Source organism: Trachinotus anak, unplaced genomic scaffold, assembly GCF_046630095.1.
Source record: "Trachinotus anak isolate AG129_WGS33_773 ecotype Australia unplaced genomic scaffold, CSIRO_AGI_Tana_v1 ptg000013l, whole genome shotgun sequence".
Lineage (NCBI taxonomy): Eukaryota > Metazoa > Chordata > Actinopteri > Carangiformes > Carangidae > Trachinotus > Trachinotus anak.
In genome coordinates this window covers 11,592,278-11,620,097 of record NW_027273864.1, presented here as the reverse complement: position 1 = coordinate 11,620,097, position 27,820 = coordinate 11,592,278, and the positions used below count along the sequence as shown (strand labels likewise).

Here is a 27,820-nt window from a genome sequence, read left to right as displayed (position 1 = left end):
AGTCACTGAATGACAAAAAGCAGCATTAGATCAGCAATGGCCATAAAATGAATTAAATAACAAACCACACAGAAGCCTGCTGCTATGTACAACTGTTTATTTTTGATTTGCAAAACATCTGACAAAAATAACATTACATAAACACCAATTTATAATAGAAAAAAGAAGATCTTTGAAAAAAAATGAGACAAAAGATAAATTGCAATTACATTAGAATTTAGGTGACTTTTGATAATTGCAGCCATATCATGCTGACCTACACAGGCAGTTTATGGCTAGTAGATTCATCAGTATGCATGTGTTACAAACATTACATTAAGTGCTTTTGTTGGTTCAGGCATTATAATTGAATGTGGCATGATTTGGATTCACAATGCAGGGTTAGAATTCAATGCCAAATTCAGATTTTATTCTTTATAAAAGATCAATAAACATGGCTGACAGAGTACTAAGTAAGAAGCCAATCTCACACTCAGACAACCTTCCCATTCAAATTAAGCTGGGGAACATCTGAAGCCAGCTTCATAAACACCCTCCCCTGCATTAAAAGGGTCATGTTATGGCACACAGCTCAGGGTAGATGTGACCATGGCGACATTGTTCCTCAGTATTGACTGATCAATAAAAACTCTAATTTCATTCAGTGTTTACCTGAAGCAGTTTGACATGAGTACAAAAAAACTTGGTTTAAATTCACCAAAGTGAGTAGTTGCTCCGTTAAAATGATACTCAGATCTAAATGGAATTTGTTTTGTTTTTTTCCCAAATAAGCATCACTAAGTTGTGTACGTTTCAAAAGACACAATCTTCCAATCAGGCAAGTCGCGCCGCTGGGGGCCGACACTTTGGATGACGCCTGCATTATGTAAGTGTCAATAACACACGACTTGGTGATACTTGAGATAAAAGCAGCATTGCATGGATACTGAGGATTTCACCCCTCCCAATTCCCCTCGTTTGACCAAATATTGGCAGGGAATGATGAAGGTGCGGGAGCAGACTTTAGGACAGAAGGAGAGGTGAAGACACAGAGAGGGTATGGAGGAAATGATGGGGCAAATAGGAGAGACAAGGTAAGGATGTAAGGTGTATTACAGAGCAAAGACCATGCTAACATTACCAAGTGGAGCGCGAACACACCTCTCGTTTCTCCTACTGCCACAAAGTCTTTCAGGTTGTTCCTTCTACACAGATGCATTCACTCCACAAAGCTCTCCTGTTCAGTTTGCCCTTAAAACTATAAAGATAAAGCTAAATATCAGCAACGTGGCATTAATGTGGATTAACTGCATCTGTTGCTGAAACTACATAGATATCCCAAGGACAGAGCAAAAGGACAAAGATAAAGAGAAGAATGTCACTTCTGGAGTAAATGCAGCCTCATCCTAGCCAGTCTGAGCCCCGTTGGTCAGAGTGCAGGCACTATATTAAAAAACACTCCTGGTATTTTGTGCGTTAAAAAAAAAGAAAACAAAAAAAGGCAATGCTAAGTCTGAGAAAGAAAAATAAACTGTACAAAAAAAAAAAAAAAAAAAAAAAAAAAAAAAAAAAAAAAAACTAACTATGAATGACTTCATTAGCTGGACTCTCCCAAATCTGTGAGATATCTCTGAGGTAATCATTGAAGTATGACTCATTAGACAGCAATAAATACCAACATGAATACAAATATTACAAAAGTAAAAACAGAGGCAAATGCTTAATGCTGAAAAAAATCTGAGCTAAGAGAGGTAGGTTTTTTAGGTAGATTATGGTGTACATCCATTGTGGACACTCCTTTTTGTAAGAACTACATTAAGTTGATTCCATTACAATCCCTGTCCTAATGGGAGGAACAATAATATAATAAAAAAATAAAAATAAAGACTTGAAAGCCTTTGCATGGGAGATGGCCAACTGATTTCTATGACTGGTATCATACATGATTTACAGACAGGATTTGTAATGGCAACAGTTATACAAAAAACTTCAAAAATGTCTACTAACATGATAAACTGTAAAGCTTGCTGGTGATAGTGTACCATGAGTTGTATATTGCAGGCATTGTTACTGTGTTATGTTGCCAATCTTGAGGAAATCTCAACAAAGATGGATCCATCTAATATGTAGTGTAGATTTCCACTCACGTATGGTTTTCAAGTTCCAGTATTTTAACAACCATGATGCAGAGTTTAAACTTACAGATTCTGAGCAGCCTACCATGGTAAAACCAAACAGGAATCTCTGGGGATGCACCATGTTTAGATTTAACTACATTTGTATATTGTGCCCAGTACGTTGCTATAGGGTACTAAATGGGACATATTCAGTCGTAAAAAGGGAAACAGGGGGTTCCCTTCCTATGACAAAAGCTAAAGTCCGAATTCCCATGATGCTATGTGGTACTGACCAAAATCTACTTGTTAAATTAGCGGCTGTATGGTGCATCCTCAAGACTCTTCCTGTTCGGTTTTCAAATCCCCAAGAGAACTCCTCTTACCCTGTTCTTGTGTGGAGGGACCTCTCCCCGTGGCACTTACATGTTCACCAAACCTCCCACTGTATTAAACATACACAAATCAACACTGCATCTCTATCTCAAAAAGAAAATAGAACAAAATCAAACCAATATCTACATACAGAAGTATGTATTCAGAGAAAAATCAACATGGAGACTTTTCTAAACTTCAAAAGTCAGTGTTCAGTAACCAAGCACATCATACCCCTCATCAAACTAACATACTATACATATGAGTGGTACTGCCTAAAGACACTTGAGCCTCGACTCCTTAAAGTTCAATCACAGCAGGGAAATTTGTTGGACACGTGGAATTTTATATATATATATGAAATTCCAATGATTTTCAGGAAGAAAACCAAACTTGTTATAATTTTGTGAATATAGAAACATCTAAAAACTATTAATTGTCTGTGCTATGCAGATCATCTGTATGTCCAACCCTGACTGTCAGCTTGCAGAGTGTCACAGTGACTGACACAAGTTGGTATAAAGCCACAGTGACGGAGAATGGACTTAATAAAAACAGAACAGATTAAAGCAACAACTGCCACAACTTCTCACGAATCAGTTGTGAAAACACGTTGAGCTCAACAACAAACATATGCGCTCTCTCTCTCACCATCTTCCTCTAAGATCACAGAGTAACCCTGGTCTGCTGAGATGAAGGAAGCTCTAGGTCTGACATAGGAAGCCCGTATGGCCAATCACAGGAACGGTTTTAACAGATGTCTTCTGTCACACAGCAAATAGAAGACAAAAAGAAGAGTTTGAGGCTTTAGTGTCATCTCTGCAATCATTTCCTTTAAGCCAAGTTGCTTCTTATGAAACCATCTGCACTTGGCAGGGATTAGACTTAACGCTTCTTTGGGGAATTGTCTTGATATAAAAAAGACATGTAGTCTCATATACTTATACCATAATCCCACATGCGGCAAGCCATACATTACTGGCCTCTAAATCTAAAGCATTTAAATTCTCTTGGCAGTTTGGTTTATAAGCCATTAGATGCTGTCTGATGAAGCATAAGCCAAAGATGACTGACAGCAGAGAGAAGGCATATGAGTTCCTATCATATACAAGCTTATGTTCCAAAAGCCATAGATAAATAGCATGAGTTTAGTAGATTATATAATGAGAATATCCAAGGCTCTGGAGTCATCATGTCGATGTACTGTAATGCATCAGGTGTATAACTAGCTTGGTGATCTATATGGCTTATATTAGAGAGCAGCACAGTATGTTTAGCTTGTCCTCTTTCTAAAAATGAACCTTGGAAATTAGTCAAAAACATCAACCCACTGCTACACAAATAATAATCTGACTGAGTCAAATACACAAGCATTCCCTGTTGAAGCCATTCTTAACTAATCATTACCAAAAAACATTATCAAAGTCAAAACAAAGAGCATAGTGTCTCAGAACATTGTGATATTGAATCCAAAACAAAAAAGGGCCAATATTGTATTTGCATATATATTTCTGAAAAAATTAGCCTTGAGAAATATGTAGCCCTATGTACAGCGACAGACACATATATATATTTTATATATATGTATACCTGGTATTTACACAATGCAGCCACTAGAGGGCTGCGCAGCATACATCATCAAACAGGAGGGCCTGGGTGTAGAGGTGCGCACCACCGCCACAACCAGGCCCTGAGACATTCTAGAAAATCCACTTCCCAGTCAGAAATGAAAGGGGTGTGATATCTGTGGAGGTCTGAAGCAGCTTCCCAAGCTCTCCACCCACCGAGCTCTACTGTGTACTGAGGAGGAACAATTCATGGAATTGTTTTTAAAGGTGAAGTAACGTATAAAACACAAAAGAGACCATTGCAATTACATCCATATCTATGCCAATTCCAAGTAAGGTATGCAGCTATATATTAACAAGAGAGGCCTCTTGCTTTGGCCTCGATTTACTATTCCAGTTAGATTTGGCATTTTAGCCCTTTAAAAATCTGTGATAATATAGATGCTGTATAGCAATACATAGGCTTGAGTAAAAGGTGGTTTAACAGTGCTTAGGATACATGTGGTAGCAATTAACTATTTACAGGAAAATAAACAATTAAACAAAAGAAAAGAATAATGAAAAACAATTTCAAAAGAGAGTAACAAGCCCTAATGCAGGCTTAGTTTGATTGACAGTTAGCAGTGTAAAAGTAGCTAACACATTTAGTGGCTAATTCAAACCTAAAAACCAGGCACCCCAAATTCCTATCAAAACCTGACTAAATTACAGACTATGCTCTCTACTCTGCAGTATAAACCTATATAATGACATTTTCCTTCATAGGCTGTGAGGCTAGTCAGACAAGTTGCTAGCATGTCAAAAGACTGCATGCATGAAAGACCCACGGAGCAGCAAGGTTATTATTTTAGGTACTGGAAGCTTTTTGAGAAAGTAGTTGACCATACCTTTGGTGAAAGGTGAAAGGCATGTGTTTGAATTGTACAAAGTCATACACATATGCTGCCTTTGAGAGAAGCAGATGAAAAACAAAATACAGGATTTTCTGAAACATCCAAAAACGTCAAAGTAATGTGCAGGCACTGCTTTTGCACCAATAAACTGAAATGTCATCTGTACTGTATCTAAAGTGTTCTGTGTAAAAGTTACTGTTTCACATAGGTGATGTAAATATAAAACAACCCCAGTAAAACCAAGAGGTAGCTCAACTGAATGGCTAGATGAATAACTGAGTATGTTTGTTGTGTTGATGTGCGCACGACATGTACACACAGAAAATGTCCTGGCATCTGAAGCAGCTGTTTGTTGATTTAAATACAGACAAAACACTGTATATAGGCAGAAGTTGTATGTATAGTTGAATTTGTATTATATAAAGTTCCCTTGTTTACTGTGTCTTTTAGCATCTGCTAGCTCTCCATACAACCTTGGCCTTTATACCAAGATAGACTTCTTTAGACAAGACAAACATGAAACCACACATACAAACACCCAACACACACACACTACACATAAACATACACACATATGCACACACACGCACACCATTTTCTCTCCTCTACTCGCCTAATACTTCACACCTCCATTTAACCCATCCGGCACATTCTCAGCTCTCTCCCTCCATTTTCAACTCCAGGGGCCTCGTCTCCAGCTTCTGCCGCACCTCTAAGGTTCAGAGGTGGCCTCTAGGAGACTTCGCTGCCGAACACTTCCAACACCAGCGGGGTGAGCTGCATGCTGTGCTCTGGCTGGAAGGACAGCGAGCGGTACTGTTTGGAGTGCTCCTCGTTGAGGCTGCGCAGGTCGGCCAGTTTCTGGATCATCTTGGCGTAGAGCAGCCGTCCTCCTGGGTGGTGAAGCTGGATGTAGGCCTGTAGGGTTTCTGAAATGCGGTCTTGGAGGGCTTCGATCCGTGCATGATCCTGCACACCTGGGCGGTCTGCAACAGAAGAGGGGAGAGCCTTATGGTTTATGTCTGTTACACAAGCTTAAATGCAACAGAAATTAACAGTTAAAATTGAGATGCTTTTGGGAAACTGACGCTTTCAATATTTGTGTTCACCGTGGAATAATAATATTTATGATGGGAAACAATCAAGGACTGTAGTTGTAAATTATATAAAATTGCGTGGTCTTTGTGTTTGTATTCCTACCATTCTGGGGAGGCTTGCTAATTTTAGATCAGGTAGAGCACATCTATGTATTGTTAATGAGCTGCCTCATATACACAAAGGGATGCAAATATCCACTTAGTTACACATGCTTGCTTGCTTGCTTGCATAACTATACATGTATAATATATACACTATATTTTCTGAAAATGCATACCATACACACAAATGTATGTTCAGCTAAAGGCCAATGCACACAAGAGACATGAACCCCTTCAAGTACACATCAGTGTGATTTACATTGACTGACAGATGACAAAAATATGTCTATATTATCTAACCAAGATGCTGCTTTAATACAATAAAAAGGCATAATGAAGATATTCTCTATTGGGAAAAATGAGGCAAACGCAATCTCTCATGAACAATTCATGATAAACCTCTACATGTTCCCTCCTCCACACTGTCAGATGAACAGTACCTGGAGAAAGCAGGCAGATGGCCATCAGCAGCACATGTTCCGCCTCGTGCAGGTTGAGCTTCTTCAGGCCCACCTGGAACTTCACCAGTGGCTCCAACAGCTCCAGAGTGTGGCCCGCTACAGAAGAAAGAGCGCATCATTACTGTGGAGTACATACAAACAGCTCCGTCCTATATCACAGAAGAAAGGCCCTCCAGGGAATGTTACCATCCCTCTTACTCATTAATATTTCATTTTGCCTCCTTGAGTCATCGCTGGTGTGGATTTTTTTCTTGCCTGCTGTCTTTTGTCAGGTTTTCACTAGGAACTACTGGTTGGGAATTTCATCTGGAAAATCTGAATCAGGATCAGTTTATGTGCCATTACTTAGGCAGGGTTGTTTTTATGTAGATGTGTAAATGAGAAGCCATACAAATACTGATTAAAAGTTTTCACAGACTGCCATTAGTGTGCCTCCATTCTCTCATTTAATAACTGGGTTATGAATTGAACCTAATACTTTCTGAGCACTGACCAAACTGTGCTTCTGAAATGGAACAAGTTAGCACCAAATGCTTGCTGAGATAAATTAATTTGTCTAATTATCTTTTTTAAAATTACTGTTATTGAATAATCTCCATATTTTTATATTATATTTTATTTGATCAATGGTCTTATACAGTTTTTTTGTGTTAAACAGTGATGCATTTTAATGTTTCACTTTGAAAAAGGAAAAACATGTTTATACTAAACTAAATGAGGTATTAAAAATGATCACTTTGATCCATGCAGAAACTTTGTGTTGTAGGGGGAATAGTATTGAACATTGTCTAATGATACATATCCAAAATTCTAACTGCCTTAATACATCAATAATTTACTAATGAAACTTTCAGGGACAAGATCCCATATGAAAGAGTTTAAAATCCTAATTATTACTGCATGAGAAAACATGACTGTTTTCCAGTCATGTTCATGTCAACGATATTTTAAGAAGAGCGCAACAGAGCTGCTTCTCCTTGTCCAGACAGTGGTTGTTTTGTGTAGTGAGCAGGTCAGGAGTGACATTCTTTGGCTGATCCCAGAAAGAGAGGGTCTTGTTTGAAAGGCAAATGAAAGCCATGCCCCAAAGGGTTTTCTGCAGATATGTAACACTGGTTTTGCGGGAAAATTAGCATCCTTTACCCATGGGTACGCACACAAGCCACTGCCAGTAACCTTATCTCCCACACCGATGATCCACTTTCTTAATGCTGCGCTTCTTCCTTCCAGCTCTGAGGAGAAGTGTTAATGTGTAACATGCGCCTCTTCTCTTCAACTATCAGCAGAGCAAATCAAGTTGCCGAGCATGCTTATGCATCATTTTAAACACTAGATTGTCTTCACAGCAGTCAAACTGTACACGTGGCAGCTTTCAGACTGACCTTTGGTGACATCACTGATCTGGTATTTAAAGTCAGGCGCACCACAGCTCCAGGACATGTCTTCCAGGTTGAAGCTCTGATTTGAGCGCAGCATGATCACCTCAATGGCGCTGGACTTGAGCAAGGCAATCTGGTCCTCTGCAGTCAACTCCCTGGAGAGAAAGAAATCATCTTTAAGTTATTTTAAACAGTCCTTAAATAACTGTGATCATGTCAACACCAAATCACAGGAAACTGATAAAGCAGCAGGTTAACAACAAGGAAAGATTCAAACCAAATATCTGCACATTGTTTTATTGACTATGGGTTCAAGGTCAGTCTTTATCAGATATATGGTGTGCAGAACGAGAAAAAAAAAATCCAAAATGTTTTTCTGTTTGCTTCCTCCTGTTGTGATGGGTTCTTGTGACTGGAAAACTCATTTGATGAACATTAGTCAAACTGATGCCATTTTAAGTATCATCACTGTCACAGTTAAAAGCATCTAGTAATGTTTTGAAGTGTCTTTAAATGTTTATGATTTGAAACTACTGAACTAGCAGGAGACATGAGCTGAAACATGCAGATCTTCGGGGGAGGTCTGGGGTGTTTTTCAGGGCTCAGGGAGCAGATCATAAGTGAACAAACATTCCAATGGTAATCCGACCACGTCCATCACTCGCTGCCAGTGGGAATGACAACTTTCAGGAAATACAGGCCCTGACTTGTTTTAGCCTCGACTTTGGCATAACCCCTGAGACACGGAGCTTTTGTCCTGGTCAACACACTGAGAGATGAACATGCTGGAAGGCAACAGTTGCCATGTGTGGGGAAGGAAGGTAGGGAGATAATAATGAACAAGCCTTGGGCAGCCATTGCAATTTTGCCTTTATAGTCATAAATAAATGTATGCTTGTAAATGTATCTGGTTTGTATCTATTCTATTTACTCAAAATCAATTCAGGGTTAATGTATCATATTCTCCTTCATATCTCTTAAGAATTGATCTTGTACTATTCAATAACTTTTAAACAAAAGACAATCTTTTATGTAATAAGTCTATCACATGCTCTGTGTAGTAGTGTAGTGTTGTAGTGCTATCATCAGACAGACATCAGATATCATTAGAGACAACCTTCCAGCTCGTACGTGCAAGGCAGACAGGTGACTGTTGAGTGCTAGAGGAATGTATTACTTAAAGGTTAGGTAATAACCTACTAACATACTTAAAGAGGTGAACTTCAAGTTAACAACATGACCATGGAAAATGTATAACCTTGTCCGGTGAAGAAACAACACAACATAAAAAGATTTTCAACAATGTGTCAGCTATCTGTAATATACAGTCTATCAGTAATCTATGGCCTTTAGACCACAGCCATCACTGTGGCACAGTATCGACTAATCAGGCAGAAAAACAAGTAGGTGTACAAAGTCTTCAACACACATTTAGGTAAAGAGTCACTCTCAGACATGCAAATAAAAAATACATGAGGTCTGAAAGTTCTGTTAGTACAGCTACATTTAGCCAAAAATTTTATTTTGTCAGGCCACACCATTTGGTTACATAACCGAGAGAATTCTGAATGTTGACAACAAAGTCAACAAAGAAAATCAGATAAACAGAAAGTTCTCTGCAAAAACTCAAGTACAGAGAAGCAAATGTCTACCCACTCCTCTGTCTCTTTGTCACAGTGTTACATCAGGTATGAGTAGCAAGAGACTGCTAAATGGAAACTGAAAGAAGTCAACTTTTAAATGCAAACCAGTCTGGACCAAGACTGAAAACTGAACTAGCAACTTGTCATTATTGTACAGTAATAATTTTTACTAACTAGCAAGTTTTTCTTACCATCTTGTATCAGTGATTGTGAATTTAGTGAGATAATCTTTTTTTGCTAACTTATATACCAACAAGTCAAATATCCAGGCATGTTTTTTCTTGCTTACATCAGTTGCTAACAACCAATAACAACTAATAATAATTGAATTGAATTGAATGCAGAGTGACAGATTCAAAACGCTGACAGATGGATACAAAGATGCTTTTTGCGCATGCACGCACGCACGCACGCACGCACACACACACACACACACACACACACACACACACACACACACACACACACACACACACACACACACACACACACACGGATACACACCTGAACCCAGGGATCATCTTGGCAAATCCAATCACCTTCTGGATGCTATAGGAGACCAGGTCAGCTAGGTGAGGCAGCATGGAGAAGCTTGAGCCCTCCTCCTCACTGGAATCAGGGCTGCTACCCTGCTCCTGGTACATCATCAGCAGGTTGTTTAAGTTCATTTTGGTGTCTACTGACTCTGGATAAACAGAGCAGAGCAGAGCAGAGAGGAGACCAGTTGAAGAAAAGAGTAGAAAAGAAAGGAGGGAAAAGTGTTCAGACATAAAGCACAACAACATCACACTATTCCTCCGTGAACACACACACACACACACACACACACACACACACACACACACACACACACACACACACACACACACACACATACATCATCATGAAAATAGATAGAACTTTTTGGCAGAAAGGATCATCTGAAAATACATGTGTCAGGTCAGTAGAACTGAGATGAAATCTTAGATGACAGCTCCGACAACATGTGAAGCACGCAGAGCTGGCTGGGTTGTTTTGAGTCATTTGTGTGTGCTGAGTGTTGGCGGTGGGCCACGTGACCGTGTCCCTCGCTGTGTTCACTCCATTAGTGATGGATGCATTAATGAACTGATGTTTACTAGAGGGAGTCAGGTGTCCACAGGGTACAGGTTATTCACAGGATTTCCACTGAATTCTCAGTAAAGCAGCATAACAGATTATGTAAGCCAACATGCAAACAGCTGAACTGGAGAAAAATTATTGCCCTAAGTATCAACTCTTTTGATTTACTGGAAAAAAATATGGTTTCATTATGAATATCACTGAGCAGTCAATGTTTTCACTTGATTTTCAGTGATGTCCTCATACTGTGTGTGTCTCTTACCTGGAGAGTGACTGAACGAGTCAGAGGAGGCATCAGACAGAGAGTGGAGAGAGGCAGCTCTGCTGGCGCTACGCGTCACTGGGCCCTCACGCACAGGAGGCTAGACAGACAGAAAAGGCACATGTAAAGGATAAATCCAGTCACTAAAATTTAAAACCAAAAATACACCTATGACATCTAATGGAAATTACTGATGCTGAGAGTAATCTTGGAATATTTGCATTTCATACAGTGAAAATACATCTTCCTTCACAATCTTCATTAATGTACAGCTGAGCAATTAGTGATTTATTGTTCTGATGGTTATTCAAAATGCACCATATGCAGTTTTGCAGTTTTGTTGAATATCTGCAGAAAAAATGGGATTGAATTACTGGCCTGGATTGTGGCTGTGTGTGTAATTTGTGGGGACTGAAAATACAAAATGAATTTCAGAGGAGAAATGGCTTGAGGGTCTGCTGGGTAACATAAAAAGTATAAAGAGTAACAAAAGGATCCCTGTACAAATTTAAAAGTAATGTTATTTTATGGGACTATGGAAGTAACAAACTGCAAATCCACATAATAGAGGTGGCGCAGTTCTATTTTAACATTAACATAAACAGTTTGTTTGAAATCCCCAAATCCCATGATTTTTTTGCAATGTCAAAGAAATTTGAAAGCAAAATCTTGATTTGGTGACAAGAATAACCATATGTTTGACACAAACCCTGAAGCGGCAGAAGTCAGAGTAGGAGTCGTCATATGTTTTGTGGTGTGCCTCCACCAGCGTGGCAATGACCTGACTTTGCTCGTCAGTAAGCCGGGGTCGCCGTGCCTCCCTCTCCGCTTCGCGCTGAGCCTCCTCCTCCTTCCTTCGTTGAATCAGGTCCTTCTTCCTCTGCACTTCCTCATCTGTCAGAATGACTGGTGGGGGGGGGGGGGGGGGTAAAAGAGGGAGAGAGAAAGAGTGTTAGAATACAACGCACACAAAGGGAAAAAAAAAAAAACTTTCAGGAAAAGAACATAGATGGAGGACACAGTTTTTATATAAGAATGACATAAATAAAACAGGGGAAGCAGAAAAACCACTGGAAAACAAGATAAAAACAGCCAGAATGACAGAATACAGGTATGACATAAAAACTGGTTGGAGGTACACGGCTTTTAAAGCTTTTCAGTATGAACTTGTCTTTTACATTGTGATGACAGCTATGTCAATGTGGTGCTGGGTGGGGGGTGGGGTGGGGGGGTTGTTATTCTCTGGAGGAAGAGAATGGGAGGGGACAGTTCCATATGGAGACCCCTGCTGCAATGAACAAGTGAATGCATTGTCTTTGTTCTGTTCGCTCCTTGTTGTTCTAGCCACTGAATTAGCTCACAGAATCAGAGAGAGAGAGAGAGAGAGAGATGGAGAGAGAGAGAACTGGGTCTCAACAACATGCTCCTGTTTTTGCAACAGCTCCGCTGTTCACCTACAGTAAATCGCAGTGCTGGTGCCACTGCTCTTGTGCGATTCCCAGAAACACCCTGGGGAAAAAACATTCAGCTGCAAGTAAGAGGCCTTTGCTTTAAAAGTGGCCTGTGGACAATATCCGGATATCAGGAGAAAACTAGAAAAGATGTACCTGCTATTTACAGACAATGAAAATAAACAAGGCTGTGTGGAAAGAAGAGGCCTCGCTAGATTGTACATAACAGCAGGTGTTGAAACTTCAGATGGAGTATACTTACTGTATACAATGTGGGGAGGCTCCAGTAGTTCAAATAGAACGTGTAAACACTCTAATGGGGGCAAAGACCCTGGGACACTTGACCACAGTCCAAACATTACATAATATTTACAAGAGGCCCCCAAAAATTGCAAACAGCAGTTGTGTAAACCTTACTATAAACTGTAACAATTGTTACTAACAATTGTAGTTTTTTTAAGATGAAAAGCAAATGTAATATAATGTATATACAGTAGGTAGGATTTATGTGTAAACTGGTCTAGGATGGAGGTTGGTCTTGGATCAGTTCTGGATATAATGTTGACTCTTATTCAGAACTTTCAGGTCACAAAAAAATAAATAGCTGGCCACATTCTCCAACACAAACAATCTAATTAATCATGTAATTTCTGATATGAACCAAGCACTGAACCCAAAGGGCCAAACTGGGATCAACTTGCAAAACCTAAATAACTCCACTATTTAAATACATGCAGTAAATTACACAGTGTAAGGTTAAGAGTATTGACTTGAAGACATTTGGGTCACCTGTCATACTTACACTCTTTCATCATGCCAATGTCCACACAGCGTTTGAGCCGGCATGCCTGGCAGTGGCGCCTGTTGTCCTTGGTGATGGTGCAACTGCCGTTAAAGGGACATGTGAAGGTGGCCTTGCGCTTCATACTGCGCCTAAATAAATTGTATACATTTCACATTTTCTGTTAAAATACACAGATATGTCAGTGCAGAAACACACAAAAGTAAAACAGACTTCACTGGAGTTAATTAGAAGGTATTTCAGGCTCAATATGCGTGTGCCTCAGCATGTTTGTAACTGTGTTGATAATAGAGGTCTGTGCATAGAATAAGAATTTGACAAATACAGTGGTGTGGCACATTTGACAGCGTTTTCCTCAAATAATAATCATGGTGGAGCAGGATAAATATTTTTGCCCTTCAAGCCTGGGACTGAGTGGAACAGCATACATATGGCTGAGCGCCAAGGAATCCAGGGGTAAAAGATGAATCTTGCCAAATGATGACGCAAAGCATAATGATTTAGTTAGTGACGGACCACTTTCCTATTCCAGTGAATGGGAAAGAAAGTGGTCTCAAACTTTTGGACCTCACTGTATGTATGAACATTTATACACAGATGTGAGCAAAAACACACACATATGCTTGGTGAGAGTTCAAACAGAGGCCAGCGGAGAGACGAGGAAGGAGATTATTAAACATCCGTCTTTTTCATCCTCTCACTTTAAATATCAAGACTGCAGAGAGGAACAGACGCTAACGGACGGATACATCAAACACACACAAACTCGCAAAAAATCACGACTCGCTCTAGTTTTGTCTTTGGTTAAATTGGAAACTGGTGTGTATCAATGAGCAGGCAGAAGCAAAGGCATTGACTACAGGGCCGGGCTCATTTGTATTCTCTACTTCCTGCTGAGCATTACCGTGAACAGGCATGTTGTGAGTGGTTTTGTGTGTGTTCTTACGTAACTGCGGGGGGCAATTTCATTTAATGTGCATGTGAAAGTGGGTGGCCATTATATGCGCAAGTTTGGACTTGTGTTTGTATGCAAATGTGCCAATAAATTGGTCAATATGGATCTTCTTGTTTTAAAAAGGGTGTTTATGTCTGCTTCACAGTGTGTCTGTGACCTCACATATGCATTTGTGTACCTGAAAAAACCCTTGCAGCCCTCACAGGTCATGGCGTTGAAGTGGAAGCCGGTGGCTTTGTCACCACACACGCCGCAGATCCGCGGCACGTTCCTGTCAAACTCATCAGGGGCCAGAGTGGACGTACTCACAACCGTGGGCTCCATCACTAAACAGACAGAGGGGAATGAAGAAAGAGAAACAGGAGAGAGAGAGAAAAAAAACAAATGAAATAAGCTCCTGGTTATAGAAACAGTTGACTTAATTTGCCTCCAATCAGCACAAAAAATAAAAATCTGAATTAGACTGCTAACTTCCAACATCTAAAGTAAATTTGAGAATATTTTCTTAAGTTATAATCTGTTGTGTGTTGCTGTTCACAAGCTAGCTGAGAACAAAAATTAGTAATAGTTGTTGTTCATGAGGTTTTTAATTGTATTACAACTTTGATTATCTCACTGTGGTTGCTGTAAAAGAAAAAAAAAAACCCTAGACAGAAGTCAGAAACATCTCTTTTCACCAATCTCCATGCCAACCAAACACTGTCCCTTCCTTCAGGACAGATTCAAACAGTCCCAGGCTACCCTTTGGAGGTGAACTCAACTCCAGTGTTTTTGTCCTGGAGCGAGGAACTGGAGCCATATGAATCAAGTGGAAAAACCCTTGTTCCACTCCAAAATGCTGGATCTGGGTTACATTTGATTACATAGTGCTCTGAGTATCTATTTCACTTAACAGCCTCATGAGAGGGAGAAAAAAGGCATGTCACCACAAGGCTAGCATCCTCATAAACAAACAATCACTGTCCATTTCACAAAGCTCCTTTCTTATTCTTTTCTTTTGCTTCCAGTGCAGAATGAAAGCGAAGCAAATGATGGAGGGAGATGGAGGGCCGAGGGAGGGGAGGCGAGGGTAACTAAACCGATAAAAACCTCAACAAAGTCACAAATCAACAGCCAATGAGGTGAGGGCCCAGCTGAATAATTTAAAATGATTTGACAGAGCTCTCCATAATTAATGTCTAATTAATAAAACACCATTCTACCCAAAAGTCTTACATACACTCCTGTAAATTCAACAGCTGGAATCCTTTTTTGTTGTTGTTGTTGTTTTTTTCTACTTAGTACAATTGTGAATATTATGCCCAGTATGCCTTTAAACCAAATTCTGTTCGTGGCCAATTCTATTAACAGGAGATGTAATCCTTATTAAAACAAAAGGTCAAAAGAAGAAAGGAAACAGAGGATCTAGTCATTGCCTCAGTGCTTGAGGCATCGTGGACAGCAGAGGCTCAAGCATCTACAATATGTTGGCGTCTTGTATCACGGCACCACGCGCTTTAACAAGGAACATCTGATACAGCAGCCATTGTGGTGCACCGATACAGTTTGTATGCACACAACTGGAAGTAGCAACAACTGACAGCAAATATTTGTGGAGGGAAATCAGAAGATGGGTTGAACAGACCTTTGATAAACAACAGACTGCAGAGAAACTCATATGTTGATGGGAAAACACTTTAGGTTGTTTGGCTTCACCCCCGGGCTCCTGAAGCAGTGAGCTCTTCCAAGTTGATGTAAAGAAAAGCAGGGCAGAAATTTCTCATAATATATAGATGAAAAAAAAAACAGCTGTAGCTGGTTAAATCTTCATTGTAAGGCCTCGCAAGTGTAATATTGTAACTAAACTTGATAGAATATTACAGCTGGTTCCAGTCAGCAGAGAAAAGGTGTAAAAGTTTCTATGAGCAGTGTTTTGTTTTGATTGTCAACTAGCCTCTAGTGGCAGAATAGGCAAGTGTGTGTCCTAAACTCTGTTTTCCCCACCTGTCTCAGTGCACAATGTTTCCTTCTCCCACCTACGCTTTCACACATCTCTCATCTTTCTGAGAGCAGAGGTAAAGTACACATGTTGAGTCAAAGGTCCTTAAAAATGGGATACCAGGTTATAAAGGCTTCAAACTAATTTCATGTCCTCATGACACTGTGACAATAAAGTTATTCCAAAGACACATCAAGATAAGCCCTTGTAGGCCATTTACTATACGATAACACTTGCCATCCAGGTGATGTAATATGAATGAGCACAGGTTTTACATTTCAAACACTCACTCTGTGTAGCCTTAATAATGTCAGTTATGCTGCTATTTGGGGTCATTTGGAGTTTGTATGAAAACCAAAATGAACCGAGACACACTTTAAGAGGAAATTTCCAAAGCAAACCAAATGATCTCACTGTTTTCTGTAATTAGGGTTTACCAAATTTCCTGGGCTGCAACTTGTTGAGTATCATGGTTCTTTAATAAAACTGATGATTTCATGGGGAAAAAATGCCCTTTTGCAGTTTCAACCTGTGCTCCTGACCTTATCTGTTACCGCTGTTGCCAAAAACGATTACTTCGGTGGCTTTGTAGCGTGAGTAGTTAACAGACTGGCCCACAAAGAAGACAGTCGTGGCCAGGTAACATGAAATGTCCTAAGGAAAAATTTTTAAAAAGTCTGGTGGGTGCCATTCTCATGTATAATGTTAAACTTTCTTTAGTCCTGCTAGCGTTTTGAGAGGTGACAGATTGATGGAGAACTGTGATCCAACCTATAAAGTAGACTGTCTATAACAAATTAAAACATATTAAATCCCTTATGCAGGCCTAACATATTGGCTACAAAACTCTAAATGCTACCATGTAATGAAGTGTTACACAATACTGACCAATACAATTATTCAGCATAATTATAAAGCATAAAATCTGTTCCCCTGCAGACTCGGCAGGCAGAGTAATCCCAGCAGGCATTCCCCATCATCACTCACTGTGAGCCAAGAGGGAAAACACCCATTCACCTTAACTATATCATCAACTGATCAGTGAAGTCAGTCTTGTGTGATTGCATTCAGCCTTGACAGGCCATTACACTAAATGCACAGTAGTATTGAGAGAGCTCTAAATAATGCATCAGGTTATTAGACCAGATCTGTACTCATTCCAGTCCAGGACACGCAAAGCCAGGGAACTGGTTTCGAGCTTTAGGCTTCTACTGAATGTATTGCCTTTGAAGGATATACATTTAGTTGGGACAGTGTTCAGAAGCATCAATCAAATCTGTCATTGCTGTAATAGTGCAAAATATTACTCTTCTCAGTGTGTGTTATATGGCCATAAAGCCTAAGGATAAAAAAGAAACACTGTGGTTTCTTATTAGCTTACAGGGTTGAGTCCTGCTCCATGACAGGCAGACCAAGTATTGATTTCTTATCTGACGGCTGGCTAACAGACGCTGCAATTTATGATGACAACCTTTTATAAGAAGCACCTACAACTATTGTGCTTGTAGATTGTAATTAGACTATTGTACCAATTACTGAATCACTGCCATAGCAGCAGGAGGGACATTATTCACTTCTGAGGCTACAACTGTCAAGCTCCCGACATGTTACAACTAAAAACCTCTCAGATGGTAAACAGATTTGTTGCTTCCTGCAAACAGCAGCAGCATATTTTCGGTAGAAATATTTTGTCAAGAACACACTGAGGTTACAGAGAGACAGTGAGAAATGGCTGGATGTTTCTACGGATGTTTTACTACTGTGGATCACCAGATTGACTTTTTCCACATTATCTTCTCTGAACAAAACTTTTAAACTACTGCTAACACTTCAAGCATTTACTCAACTTCTTCTGTGCATTAGATTCCCTTTAAGCCAGTTTGTAAATCAAAGCAAGCCACGTACCATATCGTATCCACCCGTTATGGTAAAAGAACTAAAATGTGAAAGTAACCTGCAATATTTGTATAAGTACAGCAATCAAATTAGTGTTTCTACTGTGAATTATGATAACAACAAAAGAAAGATTGCAGGTATTTCACAACCTGATGACATCATGAAAAAACCTGCTTAAAACCCCTCCAACACTGAAATTTGGATAGCTTGGAATGTGATAAATGTTTAAAGAATATCACCAACTTTCAGACTACTCAATAAAAAAAGAGAGATAAAGAGGGAGGGAGTTGGTTCTTAAGAAAACAAAACTTAACTATTTGCTAATTAATTCAATTTGATTGTGATGATTTGATTATGCACTAAAAACAGAAAAGTTAACTGCAAAATACAAAGCAGAACCTTGCTACTTGGAGATGGATGTCTAGCCATTCTTTCAACTCCCTTCATACCACACACACTTCCTTTCCAACATCTGATCAAACATAACATGGTGGCACCATAGTCATCTACAAAGACAGAAATTGTGCCAGCAGAAATTCATACAGGAATGTCAAAACTGGACTTCTTCTCACTCCTGTCCTTAGATTCAGGGATTACTTGCATTTCCAGACTGCGTTTACCCTTACTAGTTGTTATTCAGTTTTTTCATGATGAGTCCATTTATGTTTTACTCACATAAAAAAAATTAAGCAATGACGTAGAGATTAAGTCCAAAGCCATGAGTAGTTTCATGTTGTTATATGCATCATGTCATCAAATGAACCGACATTAGACATCGCTGTTAATTGTAACATACAGTAGATCTGTGGCAAAAAAAACAAAAACATACCATTAATAATTAGACTATTAAAGAACAAGGAAGATAAAACATGGACACTCATAGTCAGTGACTGACACTTAGAGTTGCACGTATCAATGTAAAGCAGAAAACTACTGAGGGTAATTAAGATAGCTCATCTCAGCCACATGACTAGTATGAGTAGGAATAAGCTTACACCAGCTGAAGGAGATAAATCTCTTGAACAGGAACAATTTCTAACAGATTGTTATGGCTGGTACATTGGTTTATGTAAAATATTTTGAAACTCTTACATTGCTTACGCAGTTTATTGAATTTGGTTTCTGTCGTAAAACAGTTGTAACATTGGACATGAGTGATTTCATTGTTTTGTGCTTTGCTGAACCACAACATATTTGGTAGAAAGCATAAAAAAGTACAGGTTTAACTTTGTAATCAGCTGCTTTGGTACCTCAACTGCGGAACAAGATAAACTCAAGATTTGCAAAATCAAAGTGCTCTTTTAAATTGCTTCTAAAAATTTATTTTTATCATAAACCTTATCCAATATGGATACATTTGTGCAGATTATGTGTATATGCAGGTTGGTTTAAGCATGAAATTCATATCTAACATATTTGTTTTTATTTTTTCCGTCATTTTTCATTTTGCCCTTGCTAAGCACTTTGTAATCACATTTTGATGTGCTTTATAAACAAACTGTTATTATAAATAAAATAAACTAGATTATTATGATTATGATTATTATTATCGAAGTAACCTTTTTTCAGCAGTACAGTGTCGTCTAGCTTCTATAATCTTCTCCTCATGTTGCTGTTGAGAATGTCACATGGTAGAACATGTTTTCACTCTGCTTACGTGTCCATTACATCTCACTACACAGACAGTTCAGAGGAATTTTCATCTATTGCTCTGTGAATGGCCAATTGCTGTTTGCAGTCAGAGAGAGGAAATGCCAGCCCACAGGAGAGCGCATTGAGAGTAGTGTAGGAGGAGAGACGGATGCATGAGCGAACGAAGCGTGGTGGAGGAAACGCTGGAGCGATGGAGCAAAAACAGATAGAAATTTATATACATAGAGCGAGTAGGGGAGGGGTGACCTCTTTGTCACAGTGGCTTTCTGTGTCACAAAGACCAACTGTACCCTACAGGCTGCCACGGATATGACAGAGAAATAGTATGAGGAGAGGGTACACAGCAGTGGCCCAGAGAGAGGCCATCCACACAAACAGTCTGTTTTTGTTATTTTAAAAGCTGGCTAAAAATACGCACTCATAAGCCACTTCAATTACTGGCTAAATATAAATACATGTCTCATCTCTGACAGCCCCTCATCTTGAAAAGTGTCAGAGGAAAAAGCAATTAGCTATTCATGTTGGAATCACATTTATAGTGTGATTTATTTCTGCTGGTGCTGCTTCTCTCCCATTTTTAAAATCAAAGAGCCGATTTTGGCATTATGTGCTGTTTGTGTGTGTGACCACTTATCATTGTCACAATGAGAAATCTGTTGGCCAGCCACCTAAATTATGTATGAAAGACAGATATTTGTACAAATATATCTTAATTGTAATGCAGGTTGGAAACCTTTAGGCTTTGGATGTTTTGGAGGTGGTAAGCATGGGCTCACTACATGTGACAACCCCCACACCCTCCTGGTCACCCACTGAGAAATAACACTGAAGATCAGAGCAGTTATTAAATATTTTTGTAGTTTGTTTGGGAGGCTGAAAATAACAAGGGCTGCAACAAACAATTAATCTAATGATGACCTTTCCTGTTTAGCATTAAAATGTTGGTTAAATGGAAAACGCCCATCACAATTTCCAAAAGCACAAGATGACGCCTTTAAATGTCATGTCTTGTCTAACTAAGTTTAAAACAGAAAGATATTCAATTATAGTAACATAAAACACAGACAAGAAGCAAATCATCATTAGAAAGAAAGTAGAACTGGGGAATGTTTGACATTTTGAAGTTTCTGTTGATCGACTCATTGATTTATCATCAAATCATTTTAACTCTAGTAAAATTCTTTACAGATTAAAATTTAAAATGAGTGATTGTGATAGTGTAAAATAAGCATATTGTACAGTGATTGCTTTTTTCCCCTCCATCTGTCAAATAAGAAATAACCGACAGACTATCTGTGAAATCAAGTGATAAAGAGATGAAAAAGCAAGACTGGGGTTTGGGAATCTGAGAAACACAGCAGCAGTGGCCAATGAGCAGGAGATGAGGTCTGCTGTAATTATGCACAGTACCACAAACTGACTCTAGCTTGTCATTTTAACTGGGTGGTGAAAGCTGCAAAATAAAGACATTATCCCAATTTTGGTGGCATAGTTGCAGGAGAGGCTAGGGAGTTTCCCTTACTTTTAACCCAACAAACTAGCCGAGGGAGAACAAGTGCTACTTAGCATGCAGTGGTGCAGTGACTCATCTTTTCCTCTTTGATTTATTCACATCATGGCTGAAATTACACGCATGTGTCTCATAATCCAGGGACTGACGTTAGAGCCGGCCCCAGGTTGGATTTAAAAACATGACACTGTTGGCAGAAGTGTCAATACTAAAAAGTTGATAGGTCATCAATTCTGAAGATAAATGTGTGTGGTGCTGTTGGTGGTCTCTACTAAATTAAGATCAACAAACCACTGATCTTGTCATATAACAGAATGTCTTTAATAACATGAGTTTAACCTACACCACATAAAAAAGTCCAGTGATTAAATATTCATAAATGAACACCTGGCAGGGTTTTTAACTCATTACAGCTGAAGGAATATCCCACTGAAGTTTGCATATTATACTCAGACTATGACACAACCTGTGCCACATTATCAGTGTAAATTGTTTGCACCATCTGCATCCCAGTGTCCCAAGTGAATATCTCTAACTTACACCTTCTAATTAGTTGACATTAGATGTCAATCACTTTGAAATTAAGTCTCGACTACAGATGGTGTGAACCTGAAGAACAGAGAGCAGAGACTTGTAAAGTGCTAATATGAGAAATAGTAACACTTAATGCCGGGGATGCTGCACGATGAACGTGGTCCTTAGAATACAGTAATTCATGTGTTCCCGCTGCTGTTACTGCATCTACAGGGAGTTTGAGCTTCTGTGAGATGTTCATATGGGAATAAGTGCCAAGGTGGACCAAGTCCAAAACCACTTATAGGGTGGCTTATTTCTCTCTGTTCTACTTGCCATTTCTTCTCCAGCTGCACCATTGTCAAGCATGTTATTATCAAACAGGAAAGTGGCCATCAGTTTTCTTTGTCAGGTGGCCTGTTACTTATAGTGGAGACATAAAGGAGACCTCAGCCATGAAAAAGATTTGGAGAGCAACCCAGATGTTAGATTAAGTTTCATCAAAATCAATATCAAGTGATTATAAAAACCCACCCTCCACGAGGGCCCACCATCTAACAAACCTAATTAAGTGGTGCCATTAGTGCCTGGGCGTTGAAATGAAATGTGATTGAGGACAAGGCAAGATATAACAAAGTGGGTAAATAGGAGGATCCAGTCAGCGCTTCAAGGAGGGATCATTTTAACTGCACACAGACGTGCAGAAGAGAGACGGGAAAGCGGGAAATAAAAAACCTCTGGCATCACGTCCCAAGAATGTCAGCAATGGGCTTACAGACCACATCCCAACACATAAGAGTCAGAGTCGGAATCACATCCAGACCTATAACAGCACGGGAAGAAAGAGAGGGATTGCTGTGGAACGCCTGAGTGAGAGAAGGAGGCCCTCTCTGACAGTCCAATGAGCATCCTCCATCGACATCACATGACGCAATCCCACAAATGGTTCTGAAATTGTTCCATGCTGCCAAAAGTTTCTCTTAAAGGGGAAAAAAAAGAGGGAGAGTGGGAGAAAGATATAAAAGAGGAAAGAGTGAGAGAGACAGAGAGAAGTTGTGGAGAGAGTTGGAGGGAGAGGGGAGAAAACATAAGGCGATGTGTTTTACTGCATACCTCGGGCTGGGTCACTACGAGTACAAAAGAGACATAAAACAAATCAGATCTGGAATGACCCGGGCTGCAGAGAGAACTGGGCTACAATGGAAATACATGGGCTTGTGATTCACACATAGCAGCACATCTAAGCCCACAAACATGGCAGAGTAGAGGGCAAAGAGGGAAATTTAAAGGAGGGGAGAAGGTGGGGGTGAAAAAAAAACAAGTACCATTAAAAAGAAACATGATCTGGGATTTGTGACAAGAGAATTTTAATTCAAATCTGCTCGGCGTTAAGAAATTTCCTTAGAAGAAAAAGAAAAACAATACATAAGGAGAACAGATAGAGGACAGAGAACAATGGACAAAAACAGACAGTGTGGACCTAACAACAACAAAGTAGACAAACTGAGTCTGTAATGCAGCTAAACAACTGGCTGAGCAGACTAGTCCAGTCCTGTCCCTTCGCTTCCCTCTCTCTCATTCACCCTCCTGCAGCCTCCACTGGTCTATCTCATGCTCTTTTCCTACGATCACAGGGAGCATGTTACAGCAGCAGTAATAGCACATGACAAGGTGACCTGTGCCCCACACAGGATGGACTAAACTGGGGTGGAAGGGGTGGGGGGTCCCATGTCCCGTGTCCAACCCTATGGTCTCTGCCCCACTCCCCCCCCTACCCAGGCCCCACTGCTGGCCTGCAAGGGGAGAGAGAGAGGCAGTGACGGCAGCCTGCCCCCTTATGCTGGGCCCCTTGCTGGACTCTGGAGAGGGGAAAGAGACGAGGCAGGGAGAGGCCCACTCAAACACACACACACACCAAAAGTCCTGTTTATGTCTATGCTGAATCTGACAGATAATGCACATTCTCAAGCACACCGAGTTGTGCGCGCAGAAAGCCGACTGGACAATACCAGACAGACAACAGAGATGTGGGTGAGGTGGGCGCAAATGCACTTAGCCCACAAGTCAAAGTTATATAATCACCATAAAATGCTGTCTCTCTTTCAGGAAATACTTTTCTTAAAAAAATGCTAAATATAAGAAATGACTGGTATTTGTATTCCTAATAAAATTTAACTTCTGAAAGGTAGAAAAATATACATGCAGACAAAAAATGTATATGCAGTTTATTTATACACTGATATTAATTTTTTTTTTTTTTTAATTCCACGATCCACTGGCCTACATATCAAACAGTGACGTATATTTTGCTTTCCAAGAAGAATTTCTTTCTGCATGACTTGTGCTCCATATACAACAAACATTACCTGTGTGATGTGTTTGGCCTTGAAACCATCAACCACAGGAGGTAATTGAGGACCCAAAGACATTAGGGGGAACTTAACACTTCATTAGTCTCAAAGGCAACTGAACATATGTGGCAAACATCACGCATGCACAGAGTTACATACAAGTGGGTCTTTACAGTGAAGTACAGCAGCCTCTTTCTTTCTATAGGGTTACATGTGAGAGGAAGCCACCAATTACTGCCGTCACGAAAGGGGGTAGGGGGGTGGGGTACTTCACTGTACAGGAGGCCTAATGGACTGTACCATCACCACAGCACACAGCTCCAGAAACAACCTGCTACAGTTATCGTCAATGAGGACACAAAGTGAGCTCATTTTGTAGATCTCTATTGCAGGTGTGTGCTCAATTCTACAAACAAATTAACTGAAAATGGAATCATAAACACACTTGGCCCTCATTTGCACAAAGTCTCTGGTCCTGTCCCAAATAATACAGATTCGCTCATAAATTTCCACATTCCACAAATTCAAAACATATGTTAGCGTTGATCTTAAGTCACCTAAGCTGCCGAGAGAGGAATCCATATTCTTAAGCAAGAAATGAAGCAGCTGACGTAAAAAAACAACATCCTACCTGCTATTTTTCAAGTGTCAAACTGTTTCATAAACAGAAATGGATAGGTGTGAGAAATGTAGCTCTAAGCTCGCGGGGAAAGATAGGTAGGCAGGAATATGTGCCCCTTGCTGTTAACTGCATTTGGTCCCTTCAGATTTTCTTCGAAGCGATTAGCAAAAGAGAGAGAAGAGCTGGAGGCTGAGAAAGACAGTACGCTCATAGTAATTAATGATGTCATTATCTGCCAGTTGCTCACCTCTCCATGACTATGAAGTGAGTGAGTGGTTAAGGTGTAAAATTATAAATACTTGTATACATATAAGTTATACTACCAACTATACAACTGTGTGTGCTTGTGAAAGTGACTCCATCCACGCTCAGATAACTGTCGGGACTCATGCAGTCAAACTGTCACTGTATGTTACATGACACCAGCAGTTTAAATCACTGTAGCTTATCAGTATTTTATTATGTCTTGAAAACATTCGAAAATAAACATTTGAGATCATATTACAATGTGTTATAAAAAGGTGACTAATAAGGAATTAACTAATATTAATCATTTATGGGGGAATTTTTCATTTTATAAACTGTATGATACTGTCCTTATTTGGGACTGAAAAACACCCCATACGTAAATGGATTGTACAGACAAATTCCTTTACAATTATGCAGATTAACAGCCCTTAAAGTCAGACGTCATTCCTTAGGCTATAGCATGGCCACAGATTTACATCACATCTTGACAAGTCACATTACGTAAACCAAAGTTTCAAAAGTACTTGTAATTCAGTAACTGTAAATGTATCACTTAAACATTGTGATAATACAGTGTTTTTAAATGCAATATTTACAATAGCTCCTAAATCATGTAGTATCTTATTCCTCAGAGATGTCTTTTCTCACGTATGATGGCAGTGAATTAATTTATCATAACCAAAGTAATATAGTTGTGAATTCATGAGACAGCAACAATCCTTCAGAAACCGTACAACAATGTTTAACCTGAAAACATCATAAGTTTGGTATTGCTTATATGTGATTAGATAAATTCACAGTGTGTCTCTCTTCAAAAACAGCTAAATATCAATATATGGAGTGCATATTGCAAGGCATGACCTGAAAGCATAGGAAAAACATCTCACCTGAGGTTTTAGCATGCCCTTGTACAATAGGTAAGACTTGAAACCTTTCTTCAGTTTATCCCAAGTTGTTAATCCTGTTCAATACAAAAGCAAAATGGCATGTCGCAAGTCAGTGAGTGGGCCTTTACCCTAATACCTGACCTGCTGCAGCTCTCTTTATGTAACATACACACTTAGTGGCAATCATCATACAGCAGTTAAGTAAGCAGACAAGTACGAAGGTAAACAGGCTGGCAAAATGAAATGCATACTGTGCTAAACCTGTTCCTCATGTGGCCCTGAGCGACAGAAATCACAATAAGTCGAGTCTCGACTTTAAACATTCCTCCTGTGCATGCGAGTTTCATACCTCAGCTCAACTTTTCCCCATCAAGACCGAGTTGCATTTAATCCTCTTCAGTCGCCGTTCGTTGTCGTCGTCCTCGCCGTCGTCGTCTTCATGCTCTTGCAAAGTGTGTCCCCTCCATGTTGACTGGAGCCAGGTTAGCTTTGAGGAGACAGAGAGAGAGAGGACGGCGTTGTAACCAAACTCAGAAATGTGAGGAGACTTGGGTTGAAAACGTCAAACTCGTACGCCCTTTTCAGACGCTGGCTCTCGCAGCGGCGCTGGTAGTGGCTAACGTTAGCGTGGCTGGCTGGCTGCTTTAACCCTAAAACGCGGCTCCAAGTTCAGCCCGCTTATTAACCGTTCCCCGGCCGCGGCCAACGGACGTCCAACGGAAAAAAAAACACAAAAACGGTTGCGGCGTAACCGGCTGATCACTGACGGGCGACACGCTCAAGCTAACGCACAGAAAACTCAATCACACCTACGGTAGTCCGACGGGAATTATCCCTCCTTCTTCAGGACCCAAATAGATGGCCATTACTTTTTTTTTTTTTGTTATGCACCGCCCCCTTCTGAGGACCTCTACGGGAAAGAGGGATTTCCCCCCCAGCCCCTCCGGTAACCAATCACAGGTGTGCTCGGCGTGTCTCCCGTGTTGTGGTTGGTGACATTTCCGTCCAGCCCCGGCTCTCTTTGGCCGGCGCCGGTGCCCGTAACACGGAGGGGAGGGGAGGGGAGGGACGCCCCCCCCTCTCAAACAGGGGTGTGTCGTGACGTCAGAGGTAACGAAGAGGTAAACAACTTTGACCGCGTGAGGTTTAAAGCAACACCGTTTCGCCTCCGGTCCCCGGACCCACGGAGACCCGGCGTGGGGGTTGCCGGGCTAACATTAGACGCGGAGCGGCGTCCCGGCGGGTGGAAGTCGTCCCCGCTTGGACGCCGTGTGTTGCCTCACGCACCTCGGCGTCTTTGTTTTTGCGGCCGCGGCCACTGAGGCGCGTATTTCGAGGCGTAAATAAACTGCAACGCCGTCGCCGTCGATGCCACGCAGCTAATATAGTGATACGAGCTGCGTGGGGCCCCGGATGATCGGTTCTGTGCGTTCTGCTTCATTATTTCTTTGACGCTTTGCAAGTGTGTGCAGTGAGGCGGGCGTATCGGAGGGGTGTGTCCGCTCTGCGGTGCAGTGGTAGGCTGGGAGGCGGTGTCGCTGCATGGCGATGTTGCTATACGTTTGCGATGCATGGGAGATGGCCGAGTGTGCTAAAAATAAGCGGCTAAACAAGCCCACTACACGGTCAAATTGAGCAAATGTCGCTGATATTTAATGCGCCTCTCCTGGATTTAAAAAAAAAAAAAAAATCTCTACACTTATTTATTTATAAATAAGTGGATGACTGTTCATTCACGGCACTTGAAGCTCTGGTATGTGGTGGAAGTGGTGGTGTGAGTGGTGTGTTAGGCCCAGCGGAGGGGGGCCTGGGTGAAGGTCAGGGGTGTGTCTACAATGTAAACACAGTAAAGGCTATACATACGCAGGGGAGAGGGGAAAGAGAGAGGAGGGCCCCGTCCGGTCCCATACATCCTCTTCCAACTAATAGTTCTTCAGTCCTGCTGCAGGCTCCAAACAAGAGGTAGAACTGTGCAGATG

At 40.5% G+C, this 27,820-nt stretch overlaps 1 protein-coding gene across 4 annotated transcripts; it reads right to left on the bottom strand.

Moving 5' to 3' along the window:
• Positions 1-80: 80 nt before the first annotated feature.
• On the bottom strand, positions 81-27,107 carry LOC139630001 (vitamin D3 receptor B). 4 transcript variants are annotated; one of them, XM_071492955.1, is made up of 11 exons: positions 26,651-27,107; positions 26,191-26,328; positions 25,842-25,915; positions 14,361-14,508; positions 13,228-13,358; positions 11,684-11,880; positions 10,975-11,074; positions 10,116-10,296; positions 7,972-8,123; positions 6,569-6,685; positions 81-5,915 (listed from the first exon to the last, which is right to left on the bottom strand). In XM_071492955.1, exons 4-11 carry the CDS (start codon positions 14,504-14,506, stop codon positions 5,662-5,664), a joined length of 1,278 nt encoding a protein of 425 aa, XP_071349056.1. In that variant the 5' UTR covers positions 14,507-14,508; positions 25,842-25,915; positions 26,191-26,328; positions 26,651-27,107; the 3' UTR covers positions 81-5,661. The 4 variants fall into 4 exon arrangements, with proteins under 4 accessions (XP_071349056.1, XP_071349057.1, XP_071349055.1 ...); XM_071492956.1 differs by having other exon boundaries at positions 26,655-27,107; XM_071492954.1 differs by having other exon boundaries at positions 26,191-27,107.
• Positions 27,108-27,820: the final 713 nt, after the last annotated feature.